The 14,231-nt window shown below is 37.7% G+C and overlaps 1 protein-coding gene across 1 annotated transcript in view; it reads right to left on the reverse strand.

Moving 5' to 3' along the window:
* The window catches only part of LOC103211792 (catenin alpha-2-like), a 160,849-nt gene that overhangs the window by 94,458 nt on the left and 52,160 nt on the right, over positions 1-14,231 (reverse strand). Inside the window, exons 4-5 of the mRNA XM_007957774.1 lie at positions 9,228-9,347; positions 5,961-6,227 (exon numbers count right to left, since the gene is read on the reverse strand). Of these exons, the coding sequence (XP_007955965.1) occupies positions 5,961-6,227; positions 9,228-9,347 (387 nt within the window). The remainder of the gene's footprint in view (positions 1-5,960; positions 6,228-9,227; positions 9,348-14,231) is intronic.

The raw sequence follows: 14,231 nt of genomic DNA on the forward strand, positions 1-14,231 counted from the left end.
GGCATGCAGTATATTGGTTGTTGTTTCCAATAAAAGATGAATCCGAGATCTCCAGGCTGAGCGGTGAGCCGCTCACTCGAGGAAGTCTGTAGTTCAGAATGCCGTTCTTTCAGATTGTCCTTGAAATATCATTGCAAGCAGGACACACCCCTAGGGAAACTCCTCTTGGGCAGACTGGCCACTCAGAACTCAGTCATCTGATCCCATCATGGGAACAACCACCCAGAACTGGGGTCCAGCCAAGTTGACACACAGCTCCAACTATCACAGAAGGGATGTTGCCAGAAAAGTAATCATAGGAAGTTTGAGTTGTTTACCCAATGCACCATTAATTCATTTAATATCTGAGAACAGCATTCATTACCCAAGACATATGCCTGCAAATTCTCAATCAATTTTAAGGTAATTGCATGGCAAATAAAACAATATCAAATTATTAATTATACAACTACAGAATAGGAATTTAAAATTGCTATGAAATGAAAACCAAAAAGTAGCTCTGGTAGCATAGTGCCTAAGGCACTTGACTGCTAACCAGAAGGTTGGCGGTTCAAACCCACCAGCCATACCTTGGAAGGAAGACTGGGCAATCTACTTCTGTAGTGATACTGCCTTGGAAACCCAAGGAAGGGGTCATTATGAGTTGGATGTGACTCGACGGCGGTGAGTTTGGTTTTTACAAAATGAAAAAAAACAAAAAGATACTATTCTTTAATGTCTGAATTTCAAACATTATTAAGGAGAGTGTAGGTATACTTATGTCAGAAATGATGGAATGTTTATAGTGGGCTAATTACCATCTATGTTCATTCAATAATATTCTACTAATAGTATTTGTGAGAAAATATTTAAGCTAAATTTCACTGACTAAATAACAGTCTTTAGGGAATCACTGTCTTGAATTGAATTGAGTCCCCCTAAAGTTTGTGTCAACTTGGCTAGGCCAGGATTTCCAGTATTACATAGTTGTCCTACGTTTTGTAATCTGATGTAATTATCCTCAATTTTGTAAATGAGGTAGAATTAGTTTGGGGTGTATTCTGAATCACAGACTTAAAAGAGGGTATGACTCCATTCACACGCTTACTCAAGTCACACCATTTCTTGAGTCACACTTATAACAGATAAAATGAGAGAGAAGAGAGCAGAAGGAATAGGGACCTTATTACTACCAAGAAAAGCTGGGAGGGAAACACGTCCTTTGGACCCAGAGTCCCTATATTGAGAACCTCCTAGACCCAGGGGAAGATTGATGCCAAGATACATGGAAATCTCCAAAGACCACGAAGGTCACAAATGTTGAAAGGAAATAAAGACCTTGGCCCAAAGCTGACAGACAGAGAAACCCTTCCCCTAGAGCTTGATACTCTGAATTCAGACTTCAAGACTCCTAAACTATGAAAGAATAAATTTCTGTTTGTTAAACCATCTGCTTTGGGTATCTGTTATAGCAGCACTACATAACTAAGACACACCAAATGGAACTACTTACTGTATCTTTGAAATTCTACTTCAGACGGCTTCCCATGTTGGTTTATTTCAACATGTAAAAACATAGAATTTTAAACATTAGATAATACTTTGTTCAATTTACCAAATATGAGAATGGATATTTTATATATATATATATATATATATGTGTGTATAGATATATATTTATATATATTTATATATATGCACATACACACATAAATATACATATTTGTGTGTGTGTGTGTGTGTGTATATATATATAAAATAAAATATTCTTTGTTTATATATTGGGCTTTGACAAAAAATTATATGTTACAAAAATACTTTTAACAGTTATATTCATGTGTTCAGCTCCCAAAGCCTTATTTGTGCAGAATGAGAAGTTATCACAGGAGTGGAAGAAAAAAATTGAAAGTTTAACATGTTGACATAGTTCACTAATGTTTTCCGTACATGGCTGTAAATTTGATTTTATGGATGCAAACCTTTTGTAACACTACTGATGCTTCAATTGCTAAATTCATAGGGACAAAAGCTAATTTTCATGAAAATGGCCTGCATGCATACAGACTGGGAAGCAGGAGTAACCATACTGTTGGGCAGAAGATGGCAGCAGCTGAAAGTTCTGGACTCTCACTCAGGGACGTTATCCATATGCTACTGCTCTATTATTATTTTCTCATTTAATTTTTATTATTAGCTACTTTTATTATAAAATAAATAATTATTAGAATACACCTCTTTCAAAATTTGAATAATTTATTCCTTCTTAACTAATTTTAAAAGCACCTTTTCAAATCATATTTTTGCATTTCAGATTGTTTCTAATTTTCTATTCTGTTTAATTGATCACTAACTTTTTGTACTAATGTACACTTTTAAAATTAATGTGGCATTACAATATTTTAGTCTTTTAGTACATAACAGGATCATTTTCTTTTCCTTAAAATATGAACTTATCCATTCTTTATTCCAGAAAAAATCTTTAGCATTACTCTGTCACATTCCAAAGGAATTTTCTCAGGATTTCTATTATGATTGTCTGAATATAATAAAAATTGACAGGTTTAAAATTAGCAGTTTCTCTATCTAGTATCATAATACCATTTATCAAAAAGTAAAATGTGTCTCTTTATAGTGGTATACAATTTCCTTTTTTTAGGTCCTCTGTATTTATATTAAATAATGCAATAAAACTAACCAACTATATTTTTATTTTCTTTTTGGAATGGCATATCTTTTCTCATTATTCTAATTTTTTGCATATAGAAATCTAGTGACATTTTGTATGTTTATTTTACAATTAACAGCCTTGCTGACTCAGATTAGTTCTAAAAGATTTCCAGTCGTATTTGGAAATTTTGTGAATTATGTATTATTAAGTCATAATTAATAATTCTGAAACTTGCTCTTCAATAGAGAGTAGCTAAAGCAAATGGAAGAAATGATAAGATAAACTAGCTGAACAGAAGATTTCAAAAAGCAGCTCAAGAAGACAAAGTCAATTATTATAATGAAAGGTGCGAAGACCTGGAGTTAGAAAACCAAAAAGGCAGAACATGTTTGGCTTTTCTCAAGATAAAAGAGCTGAAGAAAAATTCAAGCCTCAGATTGCAGCACTGAATGATTCTACAGGCAAATATTTGATGATTCAGGAAGTATCAAAGGAGATAGAAGGAATACACAGTCACTGTACATAAATTTGTCTGTGTTCATCTATTTCAGGAGGTGGCATATGATCAAGAAACAATGGTATTGAAGGAAGAAGTCAAAGCTTCACTGAAGGAATTGGCAAAAAAACAAGGCTCCACAAGTTGATGGAATACCCATTGAGATGTTTCAACAAATGGATGCTGCACTGGAGACACTCACTCATCTATGCCAAGATGTCTGGAGGACAGCTACCTGGCCAACTGATTGGAAGAGATCCATATTTGTATCCTTTCCAAAGAAAGGCAATCCAACAGAAGGTAGAAATTATCAAACAATATCATTAATATCACACAGAAGTAAAATTTTGCCGAAGACAATTCAAAAACAGTTGCAGCAGCATATTGACAGGGAACTTCCAGAAATGCAAGCTGGATTCAGAAAAGGATATGCAACAAGGAATACCATTGCTGATGTCAGATGGATCTTGGCTAAAAGCAAAGAATACCAGAAAGTTGTCTACTTGTGTTTGACTGTGTGGATCACAACAAAAAATTATGGATAACCGTGAGAAGAATGGGAATTCCAGAACATTTAACTGTCCTCATGAGGAACCTGTACATATACCAAGAGGCTGCCATTTGAACAGAACAAGGGGGTATTACATGGATTAAAATCAGGAAGTTGTGCATTAGGGTTGTATCCTTTCACCATACTTATACAATTTGTATATTGAGCATATAGTCCAAGAAGCTGGACTATATGAAGAAGAACACAGCATCAACATTAAAGAAAGAAATTTAACAACCTACATTATGCAAGGACACAACCTTGTTAGCTGAAAGTGAGAATGACTTGAAGCACTTACTGATGAGGATTAAAGACTACAGTGTGCAGTGTTGATTACATCTCAACATAAAGAAAATGAAAATCCTCAAAATTGGACCAATTAGCAGCATCATGATAAATGGAGAAAAGATTGAAGTTGTCAAAGATTTCATATTACTTGGATCAATAATCAACACCAATGGAAGCAGTAGTCAAGAAATCAGATGTAATATTGCACCAGGAAAATCTGCTGCAAAAGACCTCTTTAAAGTGTTAAGAAGCAAAGGTGTCTCTTTGAAGACTAAGCTGTGCCTAACCCAAGCATAGCATTTCCAATAGCTTCATATGCATGTGAAATCTGGACAATGAATAAGGAAGATCAAAGAAGAGTTCATGCTTTCAAGTGGTGGTGTTGGCAAAGAATACTGACAATACCATCGACTGCCAGAAAAATGAACAAATCTATCCTAGAGGAAATGTAGCCGGAATGCTTTTTGGAATAAGAATGACCAGACTTCATCTCACCCATTTTGTCATGTTATCAGAAGGGCCCATTCCCTAGAGAAGGATATCTTGCTTGGTAAAGTGGAGGGTCAGCAAAAAAGGGAAAGACCCTCAATGAGATGGATTGACCCAGTGGCTGCAACGAAGGGCTCAGGTATAGCAAGGATTGTGAGGATGGCCATGATGAGGCAGTGTTTCATTTTGTTGTAAATAGGGTTGCTATGGCTTGGAGCCACCTTGATGGCACTTAACAACAACAAATTTCTGTGGTGTTTTAATTTATCATCACATTTAACATTTATAAAAAGACACTTAGGAAATAGTATATGATGAGTTAAATATATATATATATATTTCAACTAAGAAAAATAGGGAATGATGTGAGTGTCCTATGGAAACTGTGAAGAGCTAACTGAACATAAAGTGTTATATTTATTCCTCAATTATGTAATGTACACCCATGCCTTTAAAAATCAATGCTTTGCTCCTCCTGATACTCTTTTACTAGCTAGCAGCCAGACAGTCATCTCCTGCCAAAATATCTAAAAGCAACCTCATCATCTTTTTCCATGGCCATTATTTTCTCCTATTAATTCCTGTAAAATTGTGTTGTATCACATAAATGGTGTTTATTAAATTCCAGGGGTTTCTTCTCCCCTATGGGAAAATATAACCCTTGAAAGCAGATACAGATTATTTATCAATCTTTGTAGCACTCACAGTAATCAACACAGGTAAGCTCTTAGTGAGCAAAGAATGAACTCAACTGAATTCTAACTTCTCACAGGTGAGCCCATATCCTGTTCCAGATTAGCTAAGGGCTGTCATCCTGGGGTGCTGATAGTGTCCCTCTCAATCATTTTGATGCCCAGACTATAATCTAGGCACATTGAGCTGTCGGCCTACTCCTTCACTCACTGGGGCAAAATCTCAGAAATAGCAGATGCATAATGCAAGGAATTCATCATTCCTAGGATGACAAGAGGTGCGACCTACTGAGGCTTCTGCCCTGCATCTCTCGGAGGGGTCTCTCCAAGAGAGGAATATGTGATCCTATGTGGGCATAGAGGTCAAAAGTCTGTTTATCACTGGTTTATAATGAAGAAATTGAGCACAGTTGCTTACCCAGGCACAACTGAGAGGCAACCTACACCTAGGTTGCCTATGACATTTATCCCTCTAATAATAAAGATGTGCATTCATATGAGGAACAACGGAAGGTTAATGTATACAAGGTTTCTCCTTAGATAGGATAAGGTTATCTTAAACATAGTAGTTCATTCCTTTAAATACAAGTAAACTATGATCCACCAATATTTTGGTTTCCTTATAACAGAGACCCACTGTGTGGTCCATCTTACTATTAAAGGCCTCCTAGCAGGAGGAAAAACAAACAAACAAAAAAAACACACCTCAATGTACACTATCATGATAGCTCCTCAACCCCAGTAGAGTTTTTTCAATGCAAATGTATTCCCCTTTGTTAACATCACCCAGATACTTACGTCAAACTCATTCAGAGCCGCAGCCAGCTCGCCGATGCCTGTGTGGCCTTTGGCTTCATCAGTGGGCGAGGTAGCTTGAGCAGCATTGGAAATACCAGCAATGGCCTCCTGGACTTGTTTGAACACATAATCTCGGTTGGCTCTTGTGGCAGCCACATCTGGGTGGCGGAGAAATGCTTGAGAGGCCGTGTACAGCATTGTCGCATTTTTCTTGAGAGCCCCTCGGGCAGCTGCCATCTCATCCCGACAGTGAGGGTCTTTCAGCTCCTGTATGAACAAAATGCAAAATTTGTCATATGCATGAAATTTACCATGGAGGCATCTGAGGTAGAACTTGGAATAACAGACTCTTAAAACCAAACTGAATTTTAGCAGTCATCTCCCCTTTGTGCTCCCTCTGGCTGAAAGGACTCTGTATACACTGTTCTTTCTATGTGAAATACCTGAGCTTCCCTCTCACCTTACTACCTTTGTACCCAACAGCAAGTCACTTACCTTGCATGTCCTGTTGAGTCTACTCTCCACCCAAACCCCAAAGCTAAGTTCTGTCCCTTCTATCTGCTCCCAAAATGTCCTGTCCTTCCTCTACACTTAATATTGATTATATATTACTTATGTATTTATCTATGTTTCCCTCAGATACTGTATGTCTTACAATAACAGGGAGCTCCATCTATCTTGTTTACCAGTGTATTGTTAGTCTTAAGCACAGTGGCTGGCCCATAATAAGCGCTCAATAAATATTGTTGAATGAACTCAGAAACTGAAGTCCTAACAAAGCAGGTAACTTGCCTGGATTACTGATATAGTCATCAGCAGACACAAAACCTAGACTTCTGTCTCTTGATGTTCTGCTTGCCTCCATATTCAATTACAACTAGAAACCAAAGTGTTGTGACTTTGTTTAATTCATCAGTGCTACCCCATTATCATTTTCAGAATAGGGTTCAATTAAAAAAAAAAAGAAAGAAAACTTTCCTTTAATGGCAGCTAAATCATTAATCATTACCCAATGGTGTCAAGTCAGTTCTATCTCGTGGCAAACCTGTATGACAGAGTAGAACTGCCCCATAGGGCTTCCAAACCTATAAATCTTTATAGAAGCAGACTGCCACATCTTTCTCCCACAGAGTGGCTTTTGAGTTTGAACTGCTGACCTTTTGGTTAGCAGCTGAGCACTTAACCACTGTATTACAACAGCTCCTTCAATCATTGAGCTTAGGGAATAAAAAGTAAGAGGTCAAAGATGATTTACATGACCATACAATACCAGTCTTCATTTTCAGTTCTGAAGAGTATTATTGAAAAATGTCTACATCATTTTTGGAGATTTTGAAGTCAGTTTGGTTTTTTGGTTTACTATGTTCTGAGAGCCATGTAGGATTGCCAGTTGAGTACCTCTGAGAGAATATGTGTCCAACTTTAAAACATGAGTAAATGGTTTTTGGACCACTAGGGTTCTATTCCTATTTGTTCATTTGGTACAGGATAGATGGATGACCTGACAACAATGAATTACATCTTCTCATTGGTGGGTCAAAATAAGTCTGAGACAACCACAGTATATTTGCACTCTAGGATTGTCAAGATGACTCTACAACAGCTAATAAACAACTGAACCATCTATTCTTCATTGCTTATGAACTAATCTGTATTATGCCACTGAACATAATTTCTAAATTAGGATTCTTTATTTTGAACCTTAAAGATGAAAACTGATAAATAAGTAACACTTGTCCAGATATACACTCTCTACTAGGCAATGACCTGGGCACTACGGGTAGAAGGATTCTCCTGACTAGTAATGAAGGGCCTTAACACCTCTACAACACTTGATTCAGAAATGGCATACCTTTTATTATGGTCTTTTATAAGCTGATATTAACTCTTTTGGTACACTGAGATTTCCCAAGGGCAGGATTGTGTTTCATCCGATATAGCTCTGACACACAGTAGAAAGCATGAATGACTTTTGGGGGATAAAGTGTAAGCTCTTCAAATAGATACTCTACTCATGGTCAGCTCTCACCTACGAAAATTGCAGAGTCATACCCTTCTCTGAAGTCAGTACTATCTAGACTACTAAGAGCTAAAATCTTGAAAAGACCATGAGTGAGTACCAGTCAATGAAATTCCAAAACTAGGTGAAGATAACTTGAGCTTTACTAATCACATTTATTAACCTGTCACACAGAAGACACTGCAAGCTCTTTAAGGACAGTTACGAACTCTCTATCAGTTTTTTAATCCTCCCATCACATCAAACTGGAAAAGAATGAACACTCAACAAATATTTGTGAAATACAAATTCCCTGTTGTTCATAGAGAAACTCAGAAAAAGGTGCTAAGAAATGAACAAAATGATGAAGACTTCAGGGAGTAGTCAAGAGGATGGGAAAAAGAGATTGAGATAAGTCTTCTACATTTGGAGATTTTACCTGCACCCTCCAAGGAAGAAAGAAGGAAAACACACATCTCATGAACAGAATCCCAATGGTACCTAACAGAAAAATGCAACCAACCATTGCCATGGTGTTGGATCCAACTCATAGCGACCCGTCCTTGGGTTTCCAAGGCGTTATCATGACGGAAGTAGATTGCCCAACCTTCCTTCCTCAAAGTGGCTGGTGGGTTTGAACCACCAGCATTCTAGTTAGCAGTCAAATGCCTTAGGTACTATGCCACCAGAGCTCCCTAACAGAAAAACAGAGCTTCCAAAAATTGACCATGCTACCTCTAGGTAGAAGAGTAGGCAGACAAGATCCTGTCCAAGTCCCCTGCCCTCATTAGAGTGGCTCACATTTATCTGTTCACTCATTCTATCTATCCCATCCTCCTGCTTTCCCTCTCACTTTGTTAATAATCTGTTACTCTCTTTCATAAAAGGTTCCTAGCATATGTTGCACATCTTAGGTATGCAAACATGTGGTGGTGTCCATGGGGCTAGGCAATAAAAAGGGAGGGTCAAAGGTGTCACTCAGAGAGTGACCACAGCACCACAACACAATGACATATTTGATTTGGAAGCTGTTCCCACAGCGGACAGAAAGTTAGTGTGGTCAGGCTAGCCGGGAAGTTCCAAGTTAACCTGGTGGCCTGTGACCTACTCTGTGTGAGCTGGGCCCAGAGAGTCACCTGAGGCCGGTAGTGGTGTCAGAAATGATTCAGGTAGGAAGAAGTCTTTATACTCACAAGTTAGTCTACAAACCTGAAACGTTATTTGTATTTCAGCATTTTCTACTCTAGTATTTCAGAAATCTTTCCCACCTGTTGCCTTCTTGCTGCTACATAGTTAAGTTTCACCATTTCCTTTCCAAATTCTTTAAAGCGATTTGCAAGGTCTTGCTCATTTGTAGCATTTTTGACAGCTTCCAGAGCCTCTTCCACCTGAAATGATAAAAAGAAAAATATTCATGAATGAATAGCATTTAAATATTATTAAACATTTTGGAACTATCAATCCATAAGAAATCAGAATTAATATGCATTAACATTTCAATGGAATGTTAGGAGGAAACTATCCCTAACATGACATAATCATTTATATTCAGATTATTTGTCCAAATATTTGTTCTAAGATTACAGATATTTAGAATATAAAAAAATGCCAATTGCTGAATTCTTACTGCAAATAAAATCACATATTTATTGTATCTTATTGAGTTATGATTTTGTTAAAACACTGATTTCTATTTTCAAATGGCAACATAAGGGAAAAGTATTTAAGAAAAAAATAGATTTTAAAACAAATTCTAGAAACCTACAAAAGAGGAAGTAGGTCAAACTCCAAAGCAGAAATAGTTCATGGGGGAAAAAAAATAGCTACAGAAAGGTTGAGATCGTTTGAATCTCAATCCTCCCTTTTGGCAACACTTCTAAATCTAACACTAAAGGATTGAAGTTCTAAGCTTAGCTTATACTTCACCATTCAATGGAAAGAGGAAATATTGAGCTTTGCAAACATGTGAATTTGAAATATTGCTGCCAATGAGGTGGCACCAACTGGGCGTAGAATGGGAATGAACAGAATTACAGCAAGTATGATGCCAAATGATGTGCCTTGCTTCTAAATTCCTGCAAACTGTTTTATTAAACTTTTCCAGCATGGCTATGAATTTGAATTTTGAATTTACCAAGACTTCCATTATTTGAAAGATACTAAAATTTTCTCCCTTCCAAAATCATGTTATCCTTAATATAACATGAAAAATTTACACAATTACTAACTCTTTAACATTTTAATATGCATCTACTCAAAGTTAAAATTATGATATTGTAGTGGCATAATCTATTAAGTCATTGTCAAGTAGCATCTTTGTAGAAATAATTTTATCAGCTGAAATAACCAAGAATGTAGTCTTGAGTGTAAACAGCACATGCCAGGTATTTTCAACATCAAAACTTCCTAAACACAAAGAGAGCATGGATAAAAGGCCCTCAGCTAGAAGGTACCTGATTGAGGTAGAGGGAAAAAGAGAGAAGATAGCATTTAAAGCATAATGAGAAATGCAGAGACTACACGAGTCCTATGCATAATTTAAAAGGAATTCCGGTGGCATGGTGAGTAAAGCATGTGGCTGCTAACTAGAAGGTCAGTGGTTTAAATCCACCAGCTCCTCCACAGGAGGAAAATGAGGCAATCTACTTCCATAAAAATTTACAGCCTTGGAAACCCAAAGGGGATTGCTATGAGTCAGAATTGACTCGATGAAAGTGGGTTTGGTTTTGGAGTGCATAACTGGAATTGGTTCTTGAAATTCAGGGCAAATCAAAGAACAATATAGAGACAATTTTTTTTCATAGTATCAAAATATATATGTGGTGGTTATGTTTGTATGTCATCTTGATTGGGCCTGGTTGAGTGGCTCGGCAACTGGTGGCAGTTATTCCACAGGATAAGACTGGCAATCAACTACTACAAGCAGCTGAGTAGCTGCCTTTGGGATGTGGTCTGCTTCCTGTATATAAGGAGAAGCCTTGGGGATAGTCTCTAGCTTGTGGCATGCTTAGACCCCTGTATGTAGCTGTGTCGTTGTTCAGCTGCCTGCCATGCTCTACCGACCTTGGGACTTATAATGGGCTTAAATTAATGGCCTGGCGTGTGGTTTGGTAACATCGGGACTGTGCCTTTTTACTTGTCTACTTCGGGTTTGTCAGCCTCAGCAGCCAGCAGCTGTCTGAGTGAATAAATGCCTCTAGTTCCAGTGGGCCGGGAGCAGGAGGCAGAGCTGGACTCCAAGGTTGAGGGGCTTTCACCCAGCCCCTAGAGCTGGGACTTTGAACTTGGACTTAAAGCCTCCAAATTTTAAGAGAATAAATTCCTGTTCATTAAGGCCATCCCATTTGTGGTATATTTCTGTCAGAGCGGCACTAGGTAACCAGAGCAATGTATGACTATTAAAATTTCTGGAAAAGGCTATAGATTAACTCAGTTCTGAGCTATAGAGATTTGTTTTTATTTAAGCTTGACACAACAAAGGTGATGAATAAAATTTTCTTATCAAGTTTCACTGAGTGAAGGAACAGAATGATGTACACACGCCAGTGACAATGGACAGCATCAAATCTTTTACCACATATATATCGTAAGTCCATTCACTTCATTCACACAGTAATTCACATAGTGAGAAAAGAGTTATAGTTAGCAAAGGAAGCTATTTTAAATTGGGGATGCTCAATCTAGATTTCACATAAAATTAAGTTTAAGTTCTCATCTTCCATGGTTTATCCTCCAAATTATTTACATACATACATATATATGTATATGTGTGTGTGTGTCTATATGTGTGTGTGTGTGTGTGTGTATATGTATTATATGTACATGTATATGTATAACCAAAAAACAAACACTGCCATTGAGTCAAACCCGACTCATAGTGATCCCTCCTTGGGTTTCCGAAGCAGTATCACTATGGAAGTAGATTACTCAACCTTCCTTCCAAGCAGTGGCTGGTGGGTTTGAACCACCAGCCTTCTGGTTAGCAGTCAAATGCCTTATACACATATATAGACAGACAGACAGATGGATATGATTGAACTCCTCAATGTTACTCATTTCCAATTCTTAATCAAACTTTTATAATATTCAAGGAAAAGAAGGAAATATACTTGAAAAAGGGATTCCTGGCTCTTTTTAAGACATTCAAGCTGAATTGTATTTTATAATATGAAATAGCCCATTTAAAACATTTTTGTAGTTTAATAATTGTCTTATACCTCAAATCTTCAAAAGAAAAGAATCAGTGAAGTCTCTCTTTCTATAGATTTATAATTATATTAGCATGGCGAACACCAGCATCACCAAGAAGAAAGCTCTTGGCAGTTAATTTGTTCCTGCTGCTTATTTGAATTGTAAATCTTCTTTCAGGACATAAAAATTGGTTCCAGGGAAGAGCAAAATAATTATTTCACAGCGAGATAAATTCTCGATTTGTTTTTTTCCTATGTATAAAACAGGATTCTTACCGGTTGTTAATCAGACCAATTTGGTATATTTTTCATGTTGTGTTACACATACTTTATTTTTGCATTGGTTTTCTCTGAAGATTCCAGATGCTGGCTTTTATTTATACTTCTATTTCAGTGAAGTTCTTTTAAAAAGAAACACCATTGATGATTTCTGTCTGTGTAAAGATAGACTTAGCCATTTTCAGAGTTTCAATCTAGAAGGATCTGCTATCAATCTAGAAGGATCTGCTATCACCAAGTTAAAAGTTCTCATATAGAATCAAGTTCAGATCTAGCCAAGGTCCAACAGAAATGGAAGAAATGAAGCCAAAGCCTGGATTCTGAATACACACACTGCTATTACATAGATGATTGATAGATAGATAGCATGTTAAAGGAGTGTGGATAAGGAAGAAAACAGAGGATAGTGACCAGCCATTTTTAACAAGAAAATGTTAATATAAAAAATCAGATTTTTATTTTTAAGAAGAGCCACTGATCTTTCTGGATGGCTGGGGAAAGGAAATTGACTCTTATGCACCAAACAAATAGCTTGTCCTCAAACTTTTTCTGGCCATTCAGATGCTCAGCGCATCAGTTGAGCAAGGGGTATTTCTTATACAGAAGAAGAGTTTGGGGCACTTTATCTAAAATAACACTGGTCTAAGCCCCACCACAAGCTGATATGTCACTATGTGTGGGGAGAATCATGAGGTCAGACTGGTCTACACTTGAACCCCAACTCTGTCACTTGTCAAACTCTGTCATATGGGAAAGTCACTTAACCTCTCCTACCCTCAGTGTTTTCATCAATAAACAAGGATTGTTGTTGTTGTTGTTATGTGGTGTCGAGTCGGCCACAACTCATGGCGACCCCTCTTTGGGTTGCCGAGGCAGTATCACTATGGAAGTAGATTGCCCCATCTTCCTTCCAAGGAGTGGATGGTGGATTTGAACTTCCAGCCTTCTGGTTAGCAGTCAAGTACCTTAGGCACTATGCTACCAGAGCTTCTAAAACAAGGATAGTCTACACATTACACAAGGCTATTATGAGAAAGGAGATAAGAAGTGTGAAACACTAATGCTTAGCATAGTCCTTGTTACAAATTGTGAGTTCCTTGTATAGAACTACTGATCTGCTCCATACTATCTGTCTTGGTGGTGGTGGTGAGGATCCCTAAATAATTTTGAGGAGGAAGGACTTCCTCTTACTTTCCCCATGTATGCAGATAACCAGAGCCCTGGGGGTGATGGTGAAAGGAATGCTGCAGAAGTAATGGCAGCAAGATACTGGTGATGCTCAGAGAAGGAGGACTGTGGTAATGGCAGAGCCTGTCCATCAGGGTGTAGTTTGGAAGAAACCATATCCTGAACTGGGAAAGGGTTTCCAATAAGCTGACAAAAAGAAACCTCCTCAAAGGCAGCTAGCATAACAATACCACTAAAAATGCCTTCACTGCCCTAGGCAGGGCCCAGGAGACAGCTGTTTTCTCCCCTCAGACCAGGCAGAAGTTATGAACACCAAAGCAGGAAATCTGTGCTGAGCTGGCCAGATATCCCTATCCTTAGTATCAGCAACCAAATACAGCTGAAAACATTGAAAAATCTAGAAAAGACATTGACATTTGCTCCCTTCTAGTGGATTTAGAGAAGGCTGGCAGTCCAAACCCACCAAACACTCTTCAGAAAGAAGACTGGGCAATCTACTTCCTCCGTAGAGATACCACCTCGGAAATACAAGGACCGGTAACTATGAGTCGGAACTGAGTCAATGGCAGTTAGTTTTTTTTTTTTTTTGAGTGGATTTAGATACCATTTCCGGGG

This window comes from Orycteropus afer, unplaced genomic scaffold, assembly GCF_000298275.1.
Source record: "Orycteropus afer afer isolate SDZICR_OR568_19922 unplaced genomic scaffold, OryAfe1.0 scaffold00792, whole genome shotgun sequence".
Lineage (NCBI taxonomy): Eukaryota > Metazoa > Chordata > Mammalia > Tubulidentata > Orycteropodidae > Orycteropus > Orycteropus afer.